The sequence below is a fragment of the Pistacia vera genome, unplaced genomic scaffold (assembly GCF_008641045.1).
Source record: "Pistacia vera cultivar Batoury unplaced genomic scaffold, PisVer_v2 Contig1525, whole genome shotgun sequence".
NCBI lineage: Eukaryota > Viridiplantae > Streptophyta > Magnoliopsida > Sapindales > Anacardiaceae > Pistacia > Pistacia vera.
The window spans coordinates 22,228-49,504 of record NW_022195603.1 but is presented as its reverse complement, the minus strand read 5'-3'; the positions used below and the strand labels follow the sequence as shown (position 1 = coordinate 49,504).

At 34.2% G+C, this 27,277-nt stretch overlaps 1 protein-coding gene and 1 pseudogene across 3 annotated transcripts; both read left to right on the top strand.

The window, feature by feature from the left end:
* Positions 1-1,424: 1,424 nt before the first annotated feature.
* Positions 1,425-22,505, top strand: LOC116124527 (TMV resistance protein N-like). Of its 3 annotated transcripts, none has more exons than XM_031410254.1 (7): positions 1,425-1,996; positions 2,676-3,765; positions 4,589-4,903; positions 5,232-6,212; positions 6,297-6,946; positions 8,342-8,474; positions 22,391-22,505. In XM_031410254.1, exons 1-6 carry the CDS (start codon positions 1,509-1,511, stop codon positions 8,454-8,456), a joined length of 3,639 nt encoding a protein of 1,212 aa, XP_031266114.1. In that variant the 5' UTR covers positions 1,425-1,508; the 3' UTR covers positions 8,457-8,474; positions 22,391-22,505. The 3 variants fall into 3 exon arrangements, with proteins under 3 accessions (XP_031266114.1, XP_031266115.1, XP_031266113.1); XM_031410255.1 differs by lacking the exon at positions 22,391-22,505 and adding an exon at positions 19,092-19,150; XM_031410253.1 differs by lacking the exon at positions 22,391-22,505 and having other exon boundaries at positions 8,342-8,516.
* Positions 17,726-22,316, top strand: LOC116124528 (annotated as a pseudogene).
* Positions 22,506-27,277: the final 4,772 nt, after the last annotated feature.

The window sequence follows — 27,277 nt, the reverse complement described above, 5'->3', positions numbered from 1 at the left end:
TTATTATTAATGGACATATTGTCTTTGAAATTATTAATAAAACAAAGATTTGAGAGGAATTAAAAGTTTTCAATGAACTTGTAAAATTATAGTTTATAGAAGAGACAGAGATTTAGGACAGAAATATAAAAATATAAAATAAGGATATACTTAATATCAATCTAACTCTTTATAACAAAACAAAGGGCGATAGCTAAATAGCACTCCCGTACAATGAATCTGAGGCCCATGATTTGACATTCGAGTGAAATTGCCTTAAAGGACCAGGGGGACCTGCATGTTAAAAAGAGAAACAGGGTGCTTTCTTGTGTCATTTGGGCAATCGTGCTATAAATTTGTGGTCAAAAAGTTACTCGGCCAGTTTTCTTTCTTGTTAGGTGGGCGGTGGTGGGCCTGATAAATTAAGAAGGAAGAGTAGTTAAAAAAATTAAAAAATGGAATGCTTCCAAATTCTAATGGTATATTACTGTTCACATTTTAAGTGTACGGAAGAGTAGTTGAGGACAATTAAATTGATGTTAACTCAAGACAGCCATGTTTAATATATTGTATTGAACTGATTAATTTTTTGGTTTAATATGATTTATATTCAAGAATAATTTGAAACTTCACCAATAAATTAATTGGGTTGAATACAATTAAAAGTTAAAATTAAATACTTATCTATATTATAATAAATATTAATAAAGCATATTACTTTCAATTTTAATTAGAATTAAATTGTTAGAACATAGAATTATTATAAATAATTTTATCTAATTAATTAAATATTAATAACAACATAAGAGGGTTATAATAATCTAAATAATAATCAATATTAAAAAAATAATATAATAATAATAATATTTAATTAGAAAACAATTCAGTAATTTAAATAACATACTCAACAATTTATTCCTTCCAACCAAACATATTAATATAACATACCCATCAATTAACCAAACACAATTTTCTAAAGATTCTTAATAATCTTTAAGGTAGTCTAACTTTCTAATAATCTAATATTCTCAGTAATCCAACATTCTCTGAACCAAACGCTTCTTAAAACTATATCATTAGCTACCCAATCCATGATTAATTTATTACAATTTGATTTATAAAAGTGGATAACATATATTAATTTATTATTAGCCACCGAATGACCACTATGTTAAAATCGTAATATTTTAAAACAATAAGTTGAGGATAAACATGAATACATGAAACGTCCAAGAATAAAATATTAATAACAACATAAAAGGATTGTACAAGCTTGACTGGCGGCTAAGCATTGAATTATTATGAAGTTTCTCTGAGCTCACTAATTTGTAGATCAACGGTTCCGATTTCCAAATTAATGAGAACGAATTTTCCTGGAAATGGGTTCCCACAGAAAGTAAGTAATACAAAAATAAAATGAGAGGAATTAACTGTTACAAGTCAACGAATCATATACACCACTTATTTTAAGATTGAGGACAAACAATAATTTACCCATTTGCTTTATTCTTTGTAGAGTTTAGGAGTTTATGGCTGCTGCTTCTTCTTCTACTGCCACTCCTCCCGTGGAGAAGTATGATGTTTTTCTGAGTTTTAGAGGCGAGGACACCCGCAATAACTTTACAAGCCATCTTCACGCGGCTTTGTGTCGTAAAAAGATCGAAACTTTCATTGATAACCGGCTAGTAAGAGGAGATGAAATTTCTTCATCTCTTTTGAATACAATTAAAATATCAAAGATTTCGATTATCGTTTTCTCAAAAAATTATGCTTCTTCCAAATGGTGTCTTCGAGAACTTGAACAAATCCTTGAATGCAAGAATACAAGTTATCATATTGTAATACCGGTTTTCTACCATGTTGATCCTTCACATGTAAGGAATCAAACTGAAACTTTTGGGGATGCATTTGCTGAGCTTGAAGAACGATCTAAAGAGGAGTTAGAGATGCTACAAAGATGGAGAACTGCTTTGAAGGAAGCTGCTAGTCTATCTGGTTGGCCTATAAATGACGAAATGTATGTATCAATTCTCGCATAATATATTAATATTCTTGTCTTCATATTATTATTACTTTTTTAACTGAAATTGTTTCTAAATATCAAATGAAATAAAAGTAACATTAATTTTGCACAAAGATAAATTACGAAAACTTATATTTTCAACTGCAAGTTTTTTTTATTTCTTTTAATCTTTACTCGTCTCTAAAATTTTTTCTTTTAAATTTTTAATGGACAAAAAATAATAATCTCACAAAATCTTTTGATCAATCTTCTCTTTGATTCTAGGAGATCTAATTGTAATTTCAGCAATATTAATGTTCACCAAATTAAAGATTCCCTTGAAAAGAGATTTTGTTAACTTTAGAAAAAATAATTATATATGGACAAACCTCTAATACAAACTTATACAATCTGATGCGTTTTAATATGATTGGATGATTTTAAATTGCAAATAATTTAAACAAACTTGATTAGATAATATGTTAAACATGCAAAGTTGTTATATCAATTTATAGGGAATAATTTGTAAAGGTAACATTAATCTTTTAGAAATTTCACATGCTTAAGAATGGAGGAAAAATAGCCTATTTCCATCTGGTTTATATCGATCAGTTGTCGGAATCAAAATAATATTGTCTTTGGTATCTTTTAGATTTTTATTTATGCTAACTATTTTTATTTTTATACTTGCTAGCCCTGAATCTGTGCTTATAGAGGAAATTGTTGAGGATATTCTAGAGAGGTTAAATAAATTTTCTCCAACTGGTAATTATAAAGACCTTGTTGGAGTAGAATTCGCCATCGAAAAGATTGAATCTTTATTGTGCATTGGAGCAAATGGTGTCAAAATTGTAGGAATTTGGGGAATTGGAGGTATAGGCAAAACAACTATTGGTCGTGCTTTATTCGACAAGAATGCTAGTAAATTTGAAGGTTCTTACTTCTTTGAAAATGTTAGGGAAGAATCTGAAAACAACAGATTGACTCACTTGAGAAATGAATTTCTTTCCACAGTATTAGATGATAAACATACTAATAGAGGAGTCGCCTTCACAATAGAAAGGTTGAGACGTATAAAGGCTTTTATTGTTTTTGATGATGTAACATGTTTGGATCATATACAAAAACTAATAGGAGACTTTAACCACTTGGGCTCAGGAAGTCGATTTATCATAACAACAAGGGATAAGCAGGTATTGAGAAATTGTGAAGTTGGTAATGCTAGTATATATGAGGTTAAAGGATTAGGTGATAATGATGCTTGCAAACTTTTTAGACATCATGCTTTTAGACAAAACCTTCCTACTGAAGATTATGGGGAGTTGTCAAACAGAGTGGTAGCATATGCCAAAGGTCTTCCATTAGCTCTTAAAGTACTAGGGTCTTCTCTTTATTCAAAGGGAAAAGAAGTTTGGGAAAGTGCAATAAATAAACTAGAAAAAGGTCCTCCTTTGGGTATTAAGAAAATACTAAAGGTTAGTTATGATGGACTTGAAAAAGAAGAAAAGGACATATTTTTAGACATTGCATGTTTCTTCAAAGGGGAGAACAATAATTCAGTAATAGAAATCCTCAATGCTTGTGACATCTCTGCAACACAAGGAATAAATGTTCTCATTGATAAGTGTCTCCTAATTATGTTAGGTGGTACAATAACGATGCATGATTTGCTTCAAGAAATGGGTAGGGAAATTGCTCGGGAAGAATGTTCCAGTAATGAACCTGGCAAACACATTCGATTATGGCATCGTAAGGATATCAACGAAGTATTGACGAAAAATATGGTGAGAGACGTCAAAGCACTAAAATTCCATTAAATTTTATATATATATATATGACATCTTGCTAGCCGAGGATTAATGGGTAAGGCAAATAAGTCAGCCCCATGAATTAAGGTCCCATTTAATGCTGTTTGAATAGTATTATTACTTTGATTTCAAATTAAACATTTTTTTCTCTGGTTTTTACATTTTTTTCCAAGAATTATTTCCTTTCCTTCAATTATCTTTTCCATTTAATGTATTCTCTAAATCTCATAGTAAAGATTGTAGTTTAAATAGTACTAGTGTTATATTTAGATGTAAAGGAAGAATTATGAATATAACAAAAATGATCATATATAATATGTTCTATCTTGATACCTATACTTATGATTAGTTTTATAATTCTATTATTAGTTCTCATTTTCATTTCCAACCACCAATTTGTACCTTGTATTTGGAACCCATAATCTGTATTTATTTTTGTTATCTAGATATGTTGTTATTAATTATAAAACTGTTTTTCTGTAACTTTGTTTACAATTATTTTTAATAAAATATGTTTTATCAGAATATTTGATATTTTTTATTAGTTTTTAAAATAGCCTTAAACTTTACTAAGGCAGCACTTGAAGTTAATAGAATCTTAGCTTCGTATGATTAAAATGGTGGGCTATGAATTAGATCGGCCACTCAGCCCTAACACAAGGTTATGTCTTATATTCAAATATTTTAAATTTAAATTCAGTTGAAAGAAAAATAAAAGCAAAACAAAACAGATTTTTGGATTATTGTGCCATTAGATAATTAATTTAAGCTAAACTTATTTTCTCTTATTGACTGTTAGGGTGCCGAAACGATACGAGGCATAAGCTTGGACATATCAGAATTAAGCGATGCAGGTTTGGATTTTCAAGCTTTCTCAAAGATGCATAAACTGAGATTCTTCAAATTTTATAGCTCACGAGGCCTTGAATCTCTTCCCACTTCGGCAAAAGCGTTCCTCAGTTTACATGAATACTCGTGTAAAAATAAATTGCTTGGTTTCGAAAACCTTGAATTATTTTCTGCTGAGTTGACCTACTTTAGCTGGCGTGGGTGTCCGTTAAAATCATTGCCATTAAAGTTTCTTTCAGGGAATCAATTTTGGAATGGTGTCAAGGTATGTATGTGTATATATACATATAATAACAATAATTTTCAAATCATGACATCCTGATATTAATTTGATAGGACCATGAATATAAACTATTGGATATGAATTATAAAAAATCATTTCAATCCCATGAGATGAATCTAACAATGTATAAACATGGCTCTGATCACAAAATTAATATCAACATGTTTTGACTAAAGATTTACTAATATATATATTTGTATGTATGTATGTATGTATGTATGTACACGTGTTTGTGTGTGTTCAATTTACAGATTATAAATATAAGAGAGCTGATATATAATTTGAATATGTCATTTGTTTCTTTTTACAGAATCTCGTAAATTTGATTCATATTGACCTCAGTAACTCTATACACATAACAGAGGTTCCAAATCTCTCTGGGTTACTAAGACTGAAGGAGATAATTTTTTTATATTGTTCAAATTTGTCAGACATCAGTTCCTCCTCTATCCAGAATCTCAATAATCTTGTGCAGCTGAATCTAAGCTTTTGTGAGAAGCTTATTAGTCTTCCAGACAACATTCAATCAAAATCTATTACTCTCCGTGGCTGCTCAAATCTCAAGATGACTCCAAAGATCGCAAGTAAAGTGGAAAAGCTAGATCTAAGTTATACTGCAATAAAAGAAGCACCTTTCGTTGAATATCCATCCAGACTTGTTAGATTGGATCTTTCATATTGTCCAGAGCTTGAAAGTCTCTCGAGCAATATTTGTGAGTTGCAATTTCTTCAGTATCTTGCAGTAAAAGAATGCCGAAAACTTGAAAGATTACCGGATGACCTTGGAAACTTGGAAGCTTTGAAAACATTGGACGCTTCTGGTATTTTCATAAGAGAAATACCATCATCCGTTTTCCATTTGAACAAACTTTCTTCATTACAGATATCTCGATTATCTGATGATGAAGCGCCGTTGAATTGGGTACCGAATTCTCTATCAAGATTGATGTCTTTGAAACGTCTTGAGTTGATTAACTGTCAAATTCCGGAGCTACCAAACAATCTTGGTCAATTATCCTTTCTAGAAATATTAGATGTGTACGGAAATAATTTTGAGACCATACCAGCAAGCATCAAAGACCTTTCTAATTTGGTTTTTCTGAACATATGCTATTGTGAGAAGCTTCAGTCTTTACCAGAGCTTAAAAGTGGTCTAAATGTGGCAGCATATAATTGCTCATCATTAGAATCAATATCAGATTCATCATTTCTGTTCTCACAGAATTTGATGCAACAAAGAATAAATTTTGCGAATTGTTTCAAACTGGATCTATCAGACATTCTTCGCAAGGTGTCTTTTTCACACACTCTCTCTTGCTCAATTTTATTAAATATATTTTAATATTATGTTACAAGGATAATTTCAATGGTACAGGAAATTTGTCGAGAAATCTGTAACGGTATATGTTTCCCTGGAAATGAAATTCCACGGTGGTTCAGATTTCAAAATATGGGATGTCGTATAACTCTGGAGAAGCCACCTGATTGGGACAGCCAATTTCTGGGTATTTGTATGTGCGCTGTTGTGACGTTTCCTGAAGGATGCTACATCAAAGACAATTTCGTTGTTGAATGTCACTGTAGTCTGAAAAGCAAAGATGATAAGGATAGGAAGATAGGAGTATACTCAAGCTCTTTGCATGCTTGGGACACTGATGATTTTGTCAAATATTCTGCTCCCACTGCACCCTACTATATTGGTTCAGATCATGTATTCATGGGGTTTAATAAAAATATGAAATCGTCAATTATTGATTGGACCGAACTACAGGTTGACTATGAGTTTCAGGCAAAGAATTTGAGCCGTCGAAACTTTGATAAAGAGAAAAACAAAGATTGCAGGGAGGATGAAGTGAAGGTGAAGAAGTGTGGAATCCATCTTCTGTACGCCAATGATTGTATAAAACCAACAGACGGCTTTAGAGGAAGCAGTAACCGTGATGAAGGGAGAAAGATGGAAGAAACTGAACCACACTCTATTAAATTGCAAATTTCAAATTCCTTTGCAGGCAATTCCAGCACAAGGTAAATAATTAAGATCCTCTATTTAATTTTATTTCTTTTTTGCTCAATAATTTATTTAGTTATGAAATTTTTATACCTGACTTAATTAATATTCAAATCATCACATAAGGACTATATATTCACTATTAAAATAATAATACTTTAAGAGACTTTTCCATGATAGCAATTGCAATTTCTGTGACTCTGGAGATACTTGTAAACCATCAAGCATCTCATAAGTATTTTAAATTATAATGAACTTATACGGCATAAATTTTTCTTTTAGTTTCTTCCGAAACAACAGTATAGTTGTCTTTAAGTGAATAAACATTATGTGCTACAAAATCAGCACATGGAAAAAAGAAAAAGAAACCGTAATTTTTACTTCTAGGATATTGTGGCGGGTTTTCTTACATATTTTCTTGTGAAACTGGATCTCTTTATGAAATTTAATTTATAGAGGAATAATTTTTTGAATACGAATATGAAAATGGAAATACAAATACCATTCAAGGTTAGGAGAAAACGATGAGTTACAAAGGGCTTAAAAACCATGTGTTTCCTCACTCAGTTAATTATTACTAACTCGGTTAAGTCTTGGGTTAAGGTGTTGTATTGTTTATTATATATATATATATATATATTCTCATATGTGAATATAATTAAGTTATACTTAATTATTTTAAATATTGTGTTTCATTGTGTGATATGATTTTCGCTATCTTATTGTTTTTATCACTTATGCATGCATAAACTATTAACATTTACCATTATTGTTATTGAGATTATTATGACTATTATCATTGTTTATTTTTGTCTGTGGTTATCATATAGATGTTATCGTTGAAATTAAATTAACTAAACACTATTATCAGTGGTGGAGCCAAATTTAGGCCGGGGTTTTTTAAAATTTAGTGTAGAAAATATAAATGTGCTCCCTATGAATTTAGTTTTATCATTTAGCTACCCCAATCATTTGAAAGTAACACTAGCCCTGTAAGTGTAACTTCTTAATAACTTTCTGGCCCTGTTATTTACTAAACATTAATTCTGGCCCCGCCCAGACTAAATTTTCTGGCTCCGCCCTTGGCTATTATTGATTGGGAGCTCATTTTGAAAGTATTTTTTTATAGCCATCTAGATAAAGAAAGCAACTCAACATTATTACTGATAGTATTATAGCGAGAAAAGGTCCATGGCTTCCATGATTATCAATGATTTTGACATTCTCTACAAGCATTTATCTGCTTTTAAATTGTTTCTCAAACATGAAGCAAGTTGCTTAATTATATATGGCTAATTTGGGTGAACATAGATTACAACAATCAAATATATTATGAATTCCGTGTTTTGGTGGTTGTTTGGAGAACATTTAAAATATTGCAAATTTAAATAAGTTGGTCTGCTTATTGACAGGAAGAATTCAGTAAATGTTTCATCAATAAGGAAAAGAAAGAGGAAGGGGAAGGGGAAGGGAAAGAGGAAGAGGAATCACATTTTTAAGAAATTGAGAATTTTCAGATTCCTTTAAAAGAGAATCTACCTCAAGGTAAATAATTAAGATTTCCATTATGCATATCTTTGTAGTTGAATAGTTTTCTCTTTCAGGTGTGTGTTTTGCGGTGTCAGTGTTAATATAGATATATATATATATATATATATATATATATATATATATATATATATAATATATATATATAATTATGTTTATTCTACTTGAAAAACTTAAGTTAGTAGGTAAAGATTCAACGTTATATTAATCTATTAATAGACTCTTCACATAAAACTTGATTTTTTTCTATTTTTGTTTTGTTTTATTTTTTCTATTTTTTATTTTTTTATCCAATTGAATGTGAAGATTCGAATTTTAGACTTTTAGTTCTGATACTATGTTAAATTGTCATCTCACTTAAAAGCTTAAACTAATAAGTGAAGACTCAACGTTATATTAGTCCAATAGTGAGAGTCTCTTACTAATACCATTTTGATATTTCTTTAATTTTGTGCTTTATTGTTATTGTTTCCCAGAATAACATGCTTGAAATTCTTCATATCTAAATGGTTATCTCCATTTATATACTTTTAGAGTTGAAATCATACAAGTCATATATTAAACTTTTTGGATAAGTCACGTGTTTTGTTGCTAAAATATAACAATCATATAGAATTTGAATTATTCATAAAGATTTTATAATTATTAAACTGCATAAAAAGTGTTATTATATACAAATTCATTAAAGATAAATCTAATTTTAATGTAAACAGTTTAAAAAAAAAAAAGAGCTAAAAATGATATTAACTGAGTACGATGATGCAATTACTATAGTTATTATAATTATTATAACGTTGATGTTTTAGACAGAAATCTAATCTCTTTAGATTAAAAAATAAATAAATAAATAAATTATATGTAATATTGCATTATGATTAATCACTCTTTGGTTTATGAAATTTGAATAATTTTTTATTTATTCATTTATGTATTTGCAAAAAAGAAAATACCTTTTAACAGAAATTAAGTTAAATAATTTTCTTTCTTTTTTGTTAGATTCATGGAATGTATTTATTATGAAGTTAGTTTAAGTCCCTCCTTATAGATGATTGATATGAATATTGGTTTCGGAATAAATATAAAATATTAAGTTGCATTAAATAATTCCAAACACAATGGCAGTTTTTATTTTACTCGGTATCTAAATGAGTTGAATTTATAGAAATTTTTCCTGGCAAACCCTTTCCTTGACAGGTTTTGATTGTCAAGGAACATTTTTCCTTGTAGTGTGTTCCTATATTCGTAAATTTATTTCTTAAACAATTACGTGAAGATGATTATTTTTAGGTCATGTTTACTTGTTGGGATTGACAAGGAAATGACATTAGATTCTCAATTCCTTGTTTACTTATTGGAAAAATCCCTAAAACTTTTTTTAAGGAATCCTAATTCTTGGAATAGGGAAAGAAATTACTTTTTTGATCTTATTTTTAAATTTAATTCATAATTTATTTAAACATTTTCATTTCAATATTTTTTTTTTTGGGTAAAAACCGATAAATATAAAAGAATAAAGAATTACAAAGAAAAAGAGGGAAAACCCTCACCAAGAACGCCCCTTTAAGACACAAGGAGAAACAACAGGAGTGAAAGACAAAATGAAAAAACAGCCCTTGGGTACAAAGGCTAACAGAACCACGGCAAAGGAGCCCTAGGGAGCTTTAAAAAACCAGCAGAGCAGACCCTGGAAACGAAAAAAAAAAAAACAACCACCACCTGGCAAGTAGCAACAATATAGCTACTTGAGGAAGAGCAAAATACTACACAGCCAGAAGAAACTAAAGCCAGAACTAAACCCAAGCTGAAACAAAAGCTCCCAGCAGACCTTTCCCAAAAAAAAAAAAAAAAAAAAGAGTCCCAACAGCGCCAAAACACACCCAAAAGGTATGCTCACAAAAACACCCTCCTGCAGCGTAAACAACAGCACAGAAACCCACCTGCAACACCCACAAACTACAGCTGCAACCACCAAAAACCTTTAAACAAACCAGAATCATCTTGCTGCTCAATCAAACACCAACAATTAAACTCCAGCCACCGCATCACCTGACCCTCAAAGACCATACAACCACTTACAACCATCCACCAGAAGACAGAGGAAAACTGTTCCTTGCAGATATCCCATAACACAGACTTGAACAACAGCAGGACAACAAAATTCCAGCTCATCCGAGACGACCTAAGCCTGATTGAAAAGACGGTATCGCTTTATTTAATCTCCCTCATCACAAACTCTAGCTTGACGACCTAAGCCTGATTGAAAAAAGGTCCTAGACAGTATCACTTTATTTAAAGGGCCCAAGGGGTGCCAAGAATCATACCAGAGGGAAGCTGATCGGCCATTGCCAATTGTTATACCAATGCGGCTTCTAATAAAATTGCGCATTTTAAGGATCTTGTGCCAGCTCCAGCTAGTGTCCCACGGGATACGAACATCCCAAAAACTACGACCTCGTAACCTAACTATGTGAATCCATTTACCCAAAGAGAGTTCTTTTTTTTCGGAAACAATGCTCCAAAGATGGTAGATCATCAAAGAGGAGTTCCAGAGGCTAAGAGGCCGAATCCCGAGGCCACCATCGACTTAGGAAGGCATAAATCCTTCCAAGCCATGTTAACTTTACCTTTCACCATATCACTTTCTGACCATAAGAAAGTTCTCATCAACTTTTCCATAGCTTTAGAGACTGGTCAGAGAGGATGAAGACTGAAGCCCAAAAAACTTGCATGGAAGAGACAACTAAAATGACAAGCTGAAGACGACCTGCATAAGACAGGTACCTATTCTTCCACGACTTTAATCGATTTTCCATTTTTTCCAACCTTATCATGTCTAGTATTCCAACAGGACATACTAGACATGATAAAATGTGATGGTGGGGGCTCTTCAAAGTCCCCCTCTTTATTCTTGCCTTCAATTTGCCCTTTTTTGTGTCCTCTTCATTCAAGAACCTCATCATTGAAGCAGTGTCAGATTCTACATCAGTCTCCTCCATTTTTGAGTCACTATCAGCCTCTATTCCATTGTCCCCAATAGTATTAATAGGGGTAGGATCACCTTGACTTTGGACACTGATTTCATTACATGCATCAGGCTCAACATTTAGGCATTGAAATGAATTTCCGGTACTTATAACTTGATTCCCTCCTTTCGGCTAGTCCCTAGCAGCTTTTTTAACATAGGTTAATCTTGTGGATTTAGGATTGGCAGACGACCCTTCCTAAGCTTCAAAATGGAGTTTCCCTTTACCCTTGCAGGTAAACGTGCGAAATCCCTCACTATCAACATTGATACTCTTGGTCTTTTCAGCTTTAGTACCTTTATCCTCCCGACTCTGCTGTCGCGGTCAACTTGCATTCCGGTGACCAAAAACACTACAAAATTCACAATGAGATGAGCGCCATTGATATTCAACTCTGACTTCTAAAACTTTGGACACATTAGACTCCTCAGCTGGCGTTCTCTCCCTTACCAGTTCCGACAACTTCCTGGTAGCATCAACCTCCACCAACACTCTAACAAAAGCTATACACCCCACCCCGTTTCTGCAGGTATCATCGGTGAACCTATCCATGCTCATCGGTTTTCCAACTCCACTCGATATGTAGCTTAACCCATCATGACTCAAAAATTCCATTGGAACATCCAAGAGCTTAACCTATAAAGGGATGGACCAAGGAGCTTCCTTATTGAGGGCCATCTCTGGATGCCATTTCTGCCACAGTAGGGGGCGGTTCTGGAATAACTCTGACCATTTTCCTAGCAACGTAACATAAGGTTTTCTTCCCCGAATTTAAAGAATAAAAAGCTCTTATCGTTCATTATAACTTCGGATATGTTGTAACTTCTTCTCAATAAAAGTCCCAACCAAGCAATTCGCCCATTTTCGTCTCTCCTCTTGCTGAACTGAGATAGGCGGACAGACTACTGCAGTTCCATCAGCATAAAAAATAGGAGCATGAAACTTCATGGAATCTTCTCCCTTGCTGATCATGGCCGTCACATTCGCCCAGCTTCGGGAATTCTGATCACTTAAGCACTCGTAAGCCCGTCTTGGCCCATCTCTTTCCCTTGGGCTCCCAACCCTTTTTGACCAATTTCAGAAACCTTGCCCACTTCTTTGGTTAGCCCAATTCCTTTGTCAAGCAGAAGCCTAGATTTGTGGCCTCCTTGATCAAAACACTTGGCAATGATTATTAACCACAATCAAGGAATTCTCCATTCCCTTTTCAAATCTTAGCCCAAACATCAGCCCAACATCCTGGTTGGATTCCAATCCAATATTCCAGCCCAATATCATTGTCATAAACATGGGTTACACCTAAACTGGACCTAGAATCCGACCCACAATCCAGACCATTGACCCATCTGCTTGCATATGTGAGAATTTTGGAAGAAGAGGGATCATCGTCGGCCACAGGCTTTCACGACCAACCACCGACCAAAAATTCACGCCATTCGCAACTTCCCCTAATGGCACCAGTAGGCTTCTTGACCTATCCCGTTCAGGCCTCCTCTCCTCTCCTCAACGCCAAAGCTCTGTTCTTGGCAATCCAGATCCCTTTTTTTTCTATGTGGACTTCTTTTACAGCCATCCGAATCTCCAATGGTTCAATCGATCTATTATCCTCCAAACCAGAGTCATTGCCACCCATCCTGAATTCACCCCTTTTTCTAATTCTTGCATTCACAAAATCTTCTTCCTCCTTGATGTTATTGTCGAACGAGAGAGACCTATTAACTGAGCTTTTCTCGGACTTTTTCATACGACGTTGACCCATACTAGAAGTGCCATTTCTCCCACTCCCCACCCTAAAAGGTTTCTTAGGTGGGCATGAGCCAACAATCCCTAACCATCACCAACCAAACCAAGCCCGATCTTGAAGCGCCAAACAGCCGCCAGCGTTGGATGAGACTTGAGAGAAACCTTTCTTTACTATCTCTAAAGTCAATGGGGCAGCCAGTTTTATTTTATAATTAGTACTTGAATTAGTACAAATAAATTAGCGCATAGAGTACTACTCAAATGTTAACATTAGTTAAACAGTTGATTATCGTTGATCGGTGTTAACCTGTTGAGCAATGATCATTGTTGACTGCTGTTGGCTGGTTGTTGGTAAATTTTGATCTCTCATTGACCAACTATTGATTGGCATTGACAAAGATTGACTCGATATGGGTCAATGTTGACTATCATTGATCAATGTTGAGCACTATAGATTCGTTATCGAATTTTAATTTTTTTAGTTAAAATATCTAGTGTAAAAAGATTGTTGACCACTTAACTAATTTTCAACGATGTTGACCGATTATTGACCACTTTTGGTAGGCTGTTGATAGACACTAGTCATTGATCGGGATTAACAATAATTAACCCGTCATTAATCAATGTTGATTATCATTGACCAACGTTGATCACCATTGGTTAGCCATTAAATTTTAGTAGATGACTTTGGGTGTTTTGAGAGGATTACTGCTATATTTTTAGGATTTAACTGTGTGATTGGAGAAGCTATTAGGGCGATTTTAGGAGAACAGGTGGATGGGTTTTGGGTTTCAAAATGGTGACAAATCTCCGTGAAGTTGAATTGGGATTGGATCAAGGTTGGTCGAGTTTTAAGTTACCTTTTAATGCGACATCTTCTTGAATGAACAAATTGACTGGTTTTATGGCGGGTAATGCATTGCAAAGCTCTGATAACGGTGGCGGACCACCTAGTGATTGAAGTGAAAAGGCGCGTATAGAGAGATTAGAGATGAAGCTATTGCCTTATCTGAACAGAGGGTTAGAGAAGAGAGATTGTTGAAGCAAAGTCAATGAATCAAGTGGTTCAGGAACACCACTTTAAACTCTGACACATTATTATTCTATTATTAATTTAGAGCAATAATATGAGCTTCAAGGTCTTATACTACCCACTGAATGGATATAATATAAAATAAATTACGATATGCCGAATAGATATAATATGGCATGTGAATAGATAAAACAAACGAAGAAAAATAAGGAAAGAAAAAAAAAATTCTTATTGTGATGGGATTTTTTGATTAACATTGTCAGTCAAAAGGAGTTCTGTGTCGTCTCCCATGTTGTAAGTCGTCGTTGGCAGATGATTGTCAGGTCCCCACGGTGGGCGCCAAACTGTAGATGCAAAAAATCTACCGTCATGAAAATAGGGTCTGATCCCGTGAGGTTGAGGCCACTGACAATCCGCTAGACCTGCACACATGAAAGGGCAAGCGTGAAGCTTCCGGAAAACACCGAAGTGGTGTTTGCCGTAGGCACTCCGACGCTCAAGTCAGCAAGGCTCAAAGAGATTATTTGATAAGAATTAAAAAGATGAAGAATTACCAGAAGTCTTGTCGGAAGTTAGGACTACGGCGGAGGCGTCGGGTTCTTGGGAGCAAGAACTTTAGGAGCGAATAGATGGTTTTGAGTAGCGTATATTGACTATGAGAGATTGCCCCTTAATGAGAGGGCAAGCCTCTGTTTTTATAATGAACCCAAGGGGTTGGAATCCTAGTAGGACATTGAGTCCTCTTTTTTGGGAGATAATCCCTATCAAGAAAGAAATATGATTTATTGACCTTATCAGATTAAGTTTAATAGTTTAAATAAGATTTGGAATCTTAGTAGGACACTAAATCCTATTTTGGGAGATAATCTTTATTATGAAAGAGATATTATTTTTTTACCTTTTTAGATTAAGTTTAATAGTTTAAATAAGATTTGGAATCTTAGTAGGACACTAAATCCTATTTTGGGAGATAACCCCTATCATGAAAGAGATATGGTTTCTTAACCTTATCAGATCAAGTTTAATAGTTTGAGTAAGATTTGGAATCTTAGTAGAAGAGGAAATAGAATGAGATTCTGATTTCCTATTTATAGATTGTTGCAGGCTAATGGGTTGAAACCCAATTTAGCTTAACTTATAGGATAGCCCAACTCATAGAGTGGGTAGTTCACAAGGTGATTTTAAGCGTATGCCGAATCAGGATTGGGTTGAGACCTTGGGCCGTGACATATTTATTTCGTTATTGGGCCTCGTCAAGCCTAAGACGATTTTTAACCCTAACAGTATTGTACCAATGTTTATAATGGAATATTATAACTAATTACGTAATCATTTGTTTATAACGTAATGTTATAATTAATTAAGTAATCATATTATAAATTTATAATGTAATGCTATAATTAATTAAAATTCTAATCATTTAATTAAGTATTGTGTTAATATGAGAAATTACTAATGTTTATAATATAATGTCATAATTAATTAAGTAATTATTTAATTATGTAATGTTATAATTAATTACGTGATCAAACTATAATGTAATGTTATAATTAATTGAGTAATCATACTATAAATTTTTAATGTAATATTATAATTAATTAAATTTATAATCATTTAATTAAGTATTGTACTAATATTTATAATGAAATGTTATAATTAATTAAGTAATCATTTGTTTATATAATGTAATGTTATAATTAATTAAGTAATCATACTATAAATTTATAATGTAATGTTATAATTAATTAAATTTTTAATTATTTAATTAAGTAATTTACTAAATTACTAATGTAATGTTTTAAATTTATAATTAATTAAGTAATCATTTAACTATAATATAAATATGTAATGATATACTTAGAACTTGATAATTGAAGTAAATAACTAAATATTATATTATTATTCAATCAAATATACTATTTTATTCAAAAATAATTCTTTTAATAACGTTAAAAATTTAAAACACTTTTTATTGGATCATAATTCCAATTATTCACTTAATTAATCAAAACTTTAATATTAATATATTATAATATATTAAAGTTGTTTATATGGTGTAGTTTATATGTAATAAGTATAATTGTATATTTATTTAATTAGGTTATCGTAAAAATTTAACTTTTTCCATTAAAATTTTTTTTATTTGTAAAATTACAATAGACCCCCATTCTTTACATATATTTAATTTCAGCCCAAGTTCCAAAACAGGGTATCTGCTGCAGGTTCCAAGCAGATTTCAAGCCGGGTACCCGCTGCAGGTTCTTTTTTTCAGGTTCCGGTTCCTCCACATGTAGGAACCAGAACCGAAACCACACAATGTTGGTTCCAAAAAATAGAACCGGAACCTACCCGCACAATGTCGGTTTCGAGTAGGTTTCGGTTCTACTCACATGTTCTGGTTCTACCCGTTACCTGTGCTCACCCCTACCTATTTCATATTCACACTTGATTTTTTGGTAAATTTTCCTATAAAGTTGAGGGTTGGAGGTTTTTTCAATATCCTTTGAAATTAAGAAAAATAATTTGATGTGTATGAAGTATGTTTGAAAAGAAGAAGCAAAAATATAAGTGTAAACTACCATAGGGTGGTTGAGTAGTTCGATAAGAACTCTTGGGTGTATTACTTAAGAGGTTTTAAGTTCCAGTTTATCTTCGGTTACTAATAGAGGTAGTCACTGAAGCTCTTATCCGACTGATAGTTCAAGGTCAATTGCTAATATGGGTAGTCACTGAAGCTCTTACCCGGCGCTGGTAGTTTCAGAGTCCCATGCTAATAAAGGTAGCCACTGAAGCTCTTATTCGATTGATAGTTCTAGGGTCCCCTGCTAATAGGGGTAGTTCCAAGATCGCGCGAGATTAGTTGAGGTGCGCGTAAGCTGGTTTGACACCCTTGATCATAACTATATAATATAAATATATATAATATATATATATATATATATAATTATAATATATATATTATATTAATATATTTTGATGATCTAATTTAGGAAAAATTATATTTTTAAGATTTGATGAAACAAAATCAGTTAGTTTCAATGATGAAGGGTGGGGTTAGGGTTTTGCTTACTAAATTCTGCAAAAAATGGATCTTTATAAAGAGTAAAATACTTTTATTTTAATTTTTTTGAGCAAATGTTGATAGATAATAGATTAATTAAATAAAAATAGAAGAAGCAGAAAATATTATAAAGTTAGGCATTGTGAATTCCTTTTAAACAAACAAATTGAAGTCTTTAAAAAAAGAAATGATAAAATAGAAGAAGACAAATAAATTATGGAAGAGACAAGAAACGCCCTTTATTTAGGGACTCGTTTGAAAAGATTAAAAGGAATAGGAATTGGCGTGGATGATGCCACGTGCTCCTTTCTGACACTAAACAAACTTCTTTCTTACATGCGATACCTTCTTGTCTATGGCGCTTAAGCTTCTTCATTATCTTCATATTTTTTTCTCTACTCTTTTAGCTGTAAATGGGTTTTCTTTTTCCTGTTTAGTTTTTCTCCTTTTCTCTCTAATGGAAATGGCGTCTGTTTGGTTATTGGTGCTTGTGTTGTTTTCTGCAACTTGTAATGTTTTTGCAGAGGGAAACCCAGAAAGAGAAACTCTTATTTCTTTCAAAAAATCTCTTGAAAATCCACGAGTGCTTTTCTTATGGAACGGGAAGACCCCGCATTATAACTGGGTTGGTGTCACTTGCGAACTCGGTCGAGTCGTCTCACTCTCTCTTCCAGCACTTTTCCTCAAGGCTCCTCTTTCACCTTCTCTCTTCTCTTTACCCAGTCTCACAGTTCTTGACCTCTCTTCAAACCGTTTCTATGACCAAATCCCGCCTCAGATATCGGGCCTCAGACGTCTTAAACAGCTATCTCTCGGTGAAAATCAATTGTCAGGTTCTGTCCCCAGTGAACTCGTTGAGTTGACTCAACTTGAAAACCTGGAACTCGGGCTCAATTTTTTTACCGGAAAAATCCCACCTGAGCTTGGGAAACTGAAACAGCTGAAAACGCTCGATTTATCCGGCAATGCACTGACTGGGACTCTAACGAGTCAGCTCGGCGAGTTGACTCAGCTGCAGTTTTTGGACTTGGGTAACAATATTCATATCAGGTTCTCTCCCTGTAACTCTCTTGACAAATTACAGTCTTTGACTTCTCTAGATGTCTCAAACAATTCCTTGTCTGGTAGTATTCCTTCTGAAATTGGTAACTTGAAAAACCTCACCGATCTTTACCTTGGTATAAACCATTTAATGGGCAGTTACCTGCAGAAATGGCCAACTTTCACTTCTTGAAAACTTTTTTTTACATACTGTTCAATAACAGGACCTTTACCTGTAGAACTATCCAAGTTGAAATCCTTGAGTAAACTTGATCTTTCATATACCATTGAAATGTCAAATCCCAAAATCTATTGGGAAATTGCATAATCTGGTATGCTCAACCTTGTTTACACTGGCTTAATGGTTCATACCAGCCGAGATTGATTTTGCAAGAATTTGAAGACTTTAATGTTTTCTTACAATTCATTGACTGGGTCATTGCCTGAGGAGCTTTCACAGCTACCAATCTTAACATTTTCTGCTGAGAAAAATGAGCTTTCCAGAATATTGCCTTCTTGGCTTGGGAAGTGGAACGAAGTGGATTCTCTTTTACTTTCCAGTAACCGGTTCATAGGAAAATCCCATCCGAGGTCGGAATTGTTCCATGTTGAAGCACCATAGTTTAGGCATAACTTTCTGTCTGGTTCAATACCGAGAGAATTGTGAATTCAGAGTCACTTGTGAAATTGATCTGGATGGGAATTACTTTCAGGGACGATTGAAGATGTATTTGTCAGGTGTACCAACCTTACGCAGTTGGTTTTGGTTAGTAATCAAATAATGGTTCCATACTGAGTATCTATCAGAGCTTCGCTGATGGTTCTGGACCTGATTCTAACAATTTCACTGGTATTTGCCAGTGAGTCTGTGAATTCAACGAATTTGATGGAGTTTTCTGCGGCAAATAATATGTTAGAGGGTTCTCTTCCTGGCAAGATTGGTAATGCAGTTGCATTGGAGAGGCTTGTCTTAGTAACAACATGTTGAGGGGCTTATCCGAAGGAGATAGGGAATCTCACAGGTCTCTCTTTCTTAATTGAACTCAAATTTCTTAAGGGAGCATTCCCTACGAGCTTGGTGACTGCTTGCCCTACAACATTGGATCGGGAAAAATAATTTCAGTGGTTCTATTCAGATCGGATTGCAGACTGGCTTAGTTACAGTGTTTAGTTCTGCTCAATAGTCTCTTGGCTCAATTCCATCAAAAGCTTCTTCATATTTTAGTCAGACTAGATGCCTGATTTAGGCTTTGTTCAGCACCACGGAGTATTTGACCTGTCTATAATGGTTGTCTGGTTTAATTCCTGAAGAGCTAGGGAATTGTGTGGTGGTGGTGGATTTTTGCTGAGTAATAATATGCTCTCTGGTGAGGTTCCAGGATTGCTTTCTCGATTAACAAATTTTATGTTAGGATCCCACATTGAAAGGGAAAAGGGTGGCATGGGGTCTTTCATGGGTTGGGACCCTCCTTGGAAGCGCGTTTTAAGGAGAGTTCTACTTAAGCCCATGCAAACCCATGATCCAGCCCAAATTGTTGAGTTATTGGAGGGGTTCCTATCATCTTACAACCTTGGATTGTCTGGGAATTATTAACAGGTTCCATTCACTTGAATTTGGTGACTCCCTCAAGCTTCAAGGGTTGATTTGGGGAATAACCAGCTCACGGCTCTATCCCTAGGAGCTTAGATCGTTGGGTAGTTTGGTGAAACTGAATTTGACTGGCAATAAGTTGTCGGTCAGTTCCAATTGGTTTTGGCAATTGACAGGCTTTACTCACTTGGATTTAAGTTGCAATAAACTTGATGGTGAGCTCCCTTCATCTCTGTCACAGATGCTGAAACTTGTGGGGCTTTATGTTCAGCAGAACAGTCTTCTGGTCCACTTGATGGGCTCTTCGAATTCTATAATGGTGGAGGATTGAAACAATGAACTTGAGTAATAATGTCTTTGATGGTGCGTTGCCACGATCTTTGGGAACCTTTTACCTAACGAATTTGGATCTGCATGAAAGTTTACAGGAGAGATTCCTCCAGAGCTTTGTAACCTGATGCAACGGAATATTTTGATGTTTCAAGGAACAAGCTATCTGGGAGATCCGGAGAAGATGTGCCATTTGGTTAATCTGCAATACCTGAATTTGGCAGACAATGGATTGGAGGGCTGGTTCCTGAAAGTGGTATTTGCCAAAACCTATCAAAAATTACACTTGCTGGGGACAAAGATCTGTGTGGGAGAGTCCTGGGTTTAGATTGCCAGATCAGAACCCATGATAAATCAGCACTGTTAAATGCTGGGGACTTGCTGGAATGTGGTCGGAAGTGATTGATCATTTTAACTGTAGTAGTGCTCTGCAGAAATGGATTGTAAGAAGCCGCAGGCAAAATGATCCTGAGGATAATGAGGAAAGCAAGCTAAAGTTTCATTGATCAAGATCTCTATTGTAAGTAGTAGCAGATCCAAGGAGCCTTTGGCATCAACGTTGCTACATTTGAGCAGCCTCTCCTGAAATTAACCTTGGTTGACATTATTGAAGCCACCAACAACTTCTGCAAGGCAAACATAATTGGAGACGGTGGTTTTGGAACTGTATACAAAGCCACTTTGCCTGATGAGAAATCTGTTGCAGTTAAGAAGTTAAGCGAGGCTAAAACACAGGGTAACCGAGAATTCATCGCTGAAATGGAAACCTTGGGTAAAGTGAAACACCAAAATCTTGTGCCATTGCTAGGAACTGCTCATATGGTGAGGAGAGGTCCTTGTTTATGAATACATGGTAAATGGGAGCTTAGATCTTTGGCTAAGGAATCGCACTGGAGCTCTAGAAGTCCTCGATTGGCCTAAACGTTACAAAATTGCATGTGGTGCTGCTCAGGGCTAGCTTTTCTTCACCATGGTTTCATCCCCACATCATCCACAGGGATATTAAAGCCAGCAACATCTTGCTAAATGAAGAGTTCGAGGCAAAAGTTGCTGACTTTGGACTAGCTAGACTGATAAGTGCCTGTGAAACCCATGTCAGCACCGACATTGCTGGAACATTTGGTTACATTCCACCAGAGTATGGTCAGAGTGGCAGATCTACCACAGAGGAGAGTGTATAGCTTTGGAGTGATCCTTCTTGAATGGTGACTGGGAAAGAGCCAACTGGACCTGACTTCAAAGAGAAAGAAGGCGGCAATTTGGTGGGATGGGTGTTTCAGAAGATTAAGAAAGGGCAGGCTGTTGATGTTCTGGATCCTACCGTCCTCAATGCGGATTCAAAGCCATGATGCTTCAAGTTCTGCAGATCGCTGCTGTATGCCTCTCAGATAATCCTGCTAACGGCCAATAATGCTTCAATCATTAAAATTCCTTGAAGGAATCAGAGATGTCTGAATAGAAGTGGGCAAATAATTACAGGTTTGCCTAGTTTAACTGTTGATTTGTTGATTCATATATGTTCTATTTCTTTCACAAGTAGCCACGACACTAAATATAGTAGCTAGCAACTTACAAGCCTAAGCCTTGCATGCATAAGACCAAAAAAAAAAAAAAAAAAAAAAAGGATAATGGCTAATTGGGACTGGATGTAGCCACATAAATTCATTTGTGCAGTGTGATTTATGATTGTTCTTGGTTAAAGTTCACCTTTTCAACTGAAAAAGTTTACATTGGAACATTACTTGGTGAAACATAAGTTTTTTGTTCATAAAAGTCATTCACTTTCCGTATTGTTCTAAAGAACTAATTGCAAAATGCTTTTTTTGAGTTATAGTTTCTGGTGGCATTATCTCAATATTTGAAGACTATTTCTTCAAAGGAGATCTTTCTACTGCTTTATCATGTTGTTTGATGATATCAATGCAAAAGATCATTCTATTTTTATATGCTAAAGATATCAAGCATTGTTTTTCTTTTTGTTTACTGGCTAGTTCTGTAATGTAGTGCCCTGTCCAAGTTTGTAAATAAGGCAGCTGTAGTGGTTCACTGCTCTCCAATGGCGCATTGAATGGATATTTTGATGTTGTACAGCTTTTGCTTGATCTTCATGCAAATGTATCTGCGGGGACATTTCATTATGGAACATCAATGGATTTATAGGTTTGATCTTGTATTTGATTCTTGACCTTTGTGCATAATCTGTATTTAGACAAGCTTGAAAAACATATCCATATTTATTCTAGGAGCTGAGCTCTCCTTCACATTATGCTGCTTGTGGAGGAAATTTAAAATGCTTCAGGTGAGAATTCTAATATCCTTAAAGATTTTCAAAATGACTTTGAGATGACAATCGTACTATTTCTGCAGATTTCTTGCAAGGGGTGCTAGTCGAATGTCTTAGAACTGCAATGGGTAATTAATTGCCTATGGTTTCTCTTGCAAGGTGGTGCTGTATAGAATTCAAACATTGGTTGATTTGTTTATGATTGGGAGGTAATAAATAACATATTCCGTTTGTGCAAATAGACACGTTTCAAGTAATCTTTGCAGAGAGTGTGGGTTGCAATCCTCACAACCTCCTCAGATGATGCTGATACTCGTGCTGTCTGCTGGAGACAGTGTGGGTTCTTTCTTTCTTTGACTATTTTTATTTTTATTTTTTCAAATGTTGTTTGATTAAGATATCTTTATTAGCTTATGATGGAGTAGCTCTAAAACAAGGATATACCTCCATATTAATTCCTTCATAGTTGTTAATACCAGCATCCTTCTGTTAGGTTCATTCTGTGTCTAGGTTTTTTAACAATAATACTGTGAAAAACTCTAAATTGAACCCAAATTAGGTGAATAGTATCACCTAAGATAAGCCTAATTGGGTGAATTTACTTTATAATGAAGCCAATCATCCCTTGTAAAGCCCATAAGCATATAACACTTCAACTTGATCATAAATGATAACAAAACCAATTTTTTTAACTAAGTTTCACTCTCATGTCAAATTTCAACTTGTTCGGTTTTTTAATAAATCAAGATGTTGCCAACTCTACCCGACTAAAATCTAATTATTTGATAAAAGCTATCTCTATATAATTTAGAGAAACATTACTAGAACCAAAGCAAGTTAAAAGCATTTGTAGAGTCCAATTTGTAGATTTTGCCTACATTCAAAATAGATACAATAAAAGCATATATAAGCTTGTTTCGTCCTCCTCAGAAGGTTTTAATCATAGTATTACTTGTTCCAATAGACAAAGACAAATCAGATGATTGAAAATTCTTAAGTAAAGATAAGATTTTAAGAAGTTATACCTCTAATAATAAAACTAATAACAACATAATAGATTAGGATTACCGTAAAATGTAACATATTGATGCATCTTGATTTTTTGTCATTAATCTGATAAAAAACAAAAAATCATGATACAAATTAGTTAGAATCAGAAATTGAGATTGAGCAGACATACCCATGTATCCAAAGGGGGAAAGACTTAATTTGCAATTCAAAAGAACTTGAATTTCTTAATTCTTTCATGTAGTTGTTCCTCGTCATCATTGGTAGCAAGGCTTCTCTTAGCTGTTACAACATGCATAGCTGGATTGAACTCTTTCAGATCTTGCTCATATATTGGATGCGCTCCACTCCTCTTCACCTCCAATCCATGACATTCTTTAAATAAAAACTCAATGTGATTAAACTTGTCCTCCCACTCGCAAGGCCAATATAATAACCAAACATGCTCTGAAATGGCATAGATGAATTCGTCATATCAATAACCCAAAGGGAAAAAAAAAGTATTTCTGGAATATTGTTGGGGACAGGCAGATGGCTGCTAATGGCAAAAACAAAGCACAAAAAAAATCCCATCAACTTCTTATTATAAAAAAGTTGGGAGGCCTTTCTATTCTTATTGAAGAACCCTCGCTCTGATGCTTCAACCACAATGGAATTGCACTTCCAGGAACAACCATCCACAATTTGACACTTGGATTTTGCAAACACCGTACCTCAAATTAATTAAGGAAAAAAAAAGTCAGATAATTAATTGCATAATGTTTAATACATATACAAGTGCGAGAGAAAGAGAGACTGACCTTGAGGAAATCTTTCGCCATCAATAAGGTCAAGCTTTTGTTGTTGAGCATTTTGAAGCAGTTTACACAAGAAATACAGAAGTTTTTTACTTTTTCTTTGTAACGAAAAAGGATATTGGATCGAAGTTGTGGCAATGACTCGAGCCACTTGCAATCGTCTAAGTAAAGATGTTGAAGCTTTGAAACATGACTGATGCTTGCAGGTAATGAAATAAAATTATTTGAGCTTAAATTTATGCGTTCTAATGAATATAAGCTTGCAAAGAAATCACTGGGGATTACTCCTTCCCCTAGATTACAGTCACTGAGATCCAATATTTTTAGAGAACACGAATTTGATAGAGAAGGCAATATCAAAGTCTTCAAATCTGAACTTCTAGGTGGCCCTTTGCATCTTTGAAAATTCAATTCTATAACATTCCTCAAAAGAAATATGGACGACACTGTTTGCGTTATAGCACTTCCATTTAGATTAATCTCCTTCAAACTTTCAAGTCCCTAGTTTTTTTTAAGAAACAAGAGTTTAGGGTTTTTAGTTAGTGTAGATTAGTTAGTGATAGCTAATAAGGAGTGACCTTTAGTTCGCTTTAACTTTGAGATGACAATCGTACTATTTCTGCAGATCCTTCTTGCAAGGGGTGCTAGTCGTATGTCTTAGAACTGCAATGGGTAATTAATTGCCTATGGTTTCTCTTGCAATGTGTGCTCTATAGAATTCAATCATTGGTTGATTTTGTTTATGATTGGGAGGTAATAAATAGCATATTCCTGTTTGTGCAAATATGACACGTTGCAAGTAATCTTTGCAGAGAGTGGGGGTTGCAATCCTCAGATGATGCTGATACTTGTGCTGTCTGCCTGGAGAGAGCATGCACTGTAGCCGCTGAAGCTTCCTTCTTTCTTTGACTATTTTTATTTTTTCAAATGTTCTTTAACAATAATTTTATGAAAAACTCTAAATTCAACCCTAATTGGGTGAATAGTATCACCTAAGATAAGCCTAATTGGGTGAATTTACTTTATAATGAAGCCAATAATCCCACTTAGTAAAGCCCATAAGCATATAACACTTCAACTTGCTCATAAATGATAACAAAACCAATTTTTTAGCTAAGTTTCACTCTAATGTCAAACTTCAATTTGTTCGGTTTTTAATAAATCAAGATGATGCCAACTCTGCCCGATTAAAAATTATTTGATAAAAGCTATCTCTATATAATTTAGAGAAAAATTACTAGAACCAAAGCAAGTTAAAAGCATTTGTAGAGTCCAATTTGTAGATTTTGCCTACATTCAAAATAGATACAATAAAAGCATATATAAGCTTGTTTCGTCCTCATCAGAAAGTTTTAATCATAGCATTACTTGTTTCGATAGGCAAAGACAAAACAGATGATTGAAAATTCTTAAGTAAAGATAAGATTTTAAGAAGTTATACCTCTAATAATAAAACTAATAACAACATAACAGATTAGGATTACCGTAAAATGTTACATATTGATACATCTTGATTTTTTGTCATTAATCTGATAAAAAACAAAAAATCATGATAAAAATTAGTTAGAATCGAAATTGAGATTGAGTAGACATACCCATGTATCCAAAGGGGGAATTAATTTGCAATTCAAAAGAACTTGAATTTCTTATTTCTTTCATGTAGTTGTTCCTCGTCATCATTGGTAGCAAGGCTTCTCTTAGCTGTTACCACATGCATAGTTGGATTGAACTCTTTCAGATCTTGCTCATATATTGGATGCGCTCCACTCCTCTTCACCTCCAATCCATGACATTCTTTAAATAAAAACTCAATGTGATTAAACTTGTCCTCCCACTCACAAGGCCAATAGAATAACCAAACATGCTCTGAAATGGCATAGATGAATTCGTCATAGCAATAACCGAAAGGGAAAAAAAATAGTATTTCTTCCATCAATTTGCATACAGCATTGCAAGGACAATAAATCTGGAATATTGTTGGGGACAGGCAGATGGCTGCTAATGGCAAAAACAAAGCACACAAAAAATCCCATCAACTTCTTATTATAGAAAGTTGGAGGCCTTTCTATTCTTATTGAAGAACCCTCACTCTGATGCTTCAACCACAATGGAATTGCACTTCCAGGAACAACCATCCACAATTTAACACTTGGATTTTGCAAACAACGTACCTCAAATTAATTAGGTAAAAAGAAGTCAGATCATTAATTGCATAATGTTTAATACATATAAAAGTGCGAGAGAGAGAGACTGACCTTGAGGAAATCTTTCGCCATCAATAAGGTCAAGCTTTTGTTGTTGAGCAATTTGAAGCAGTTTACACAAGAAATACAGAAGTTTTTTACTGTTTCTTTGTAACGAAAAAGGATATTGGATCGAAGTTGTGGCAATGACTCGAGCCACTTCCAATCGTCTAAGTAAAGATATTGAAGCTTTGAAAGATGACTGATGCTTGCAGGTAATGAAATAAAATTATTTGAGCTTAAATTTATGCGTTCTAATGAATATAAGCTTGCAAAAAAATCACTGGGGATTACTCCTTNTGACTATTTTGTCATGTTCCAAAACCAGATCAATTATGAATTCAATAAAGGTTGATGACTCAGCTTCAAAATTCAAAAATTTTGGCGCTGACAAGATTCTTCTCCAGTCAACTTTTTCTCTTATCAAGAAGCAAATTGGTCAAGATTTTCTGCAAAAATTTAAAGACATCAAGACTTCTTCATAACAATCCTTTCACATGGCTTTTGCAAAGATATTCAACAATTTCAAGACATACTTTGTCAAGCTTCCCTGACAACAAGCAAGACTTTTCAAGATTTCTTTTAATGAGCCTCATCAGTTTGTCTGCCATTTTCAGAACAGATCATCAATAATTCAAGACACATG

Excerpts from the sequence above, each read along its gene's own strand:
- LOC116124527 (XM_031410254.1), top strand. The coding sequence starts at position 1,509 with ATGGCTGCTGCTTCTTCTTCTACTGCCACTCCTCCCGTGGAGAAGTAT. Across the intron at positions 1,997-2,675 it reads TGGCCTATAAATGACGAAAT|CCCTGAATCTGTGCTTATAG; the intron begins GTATGTATCAAT and ends TATACTTGCTAG. Across the intron at positions 3,766-4,588 it reads AAGTATTGACGAAAAATATG|GGTGCCGAAACGATACGAGG; the intron begins GTGAGAGACGTC and ends ATTGACTGTTAG.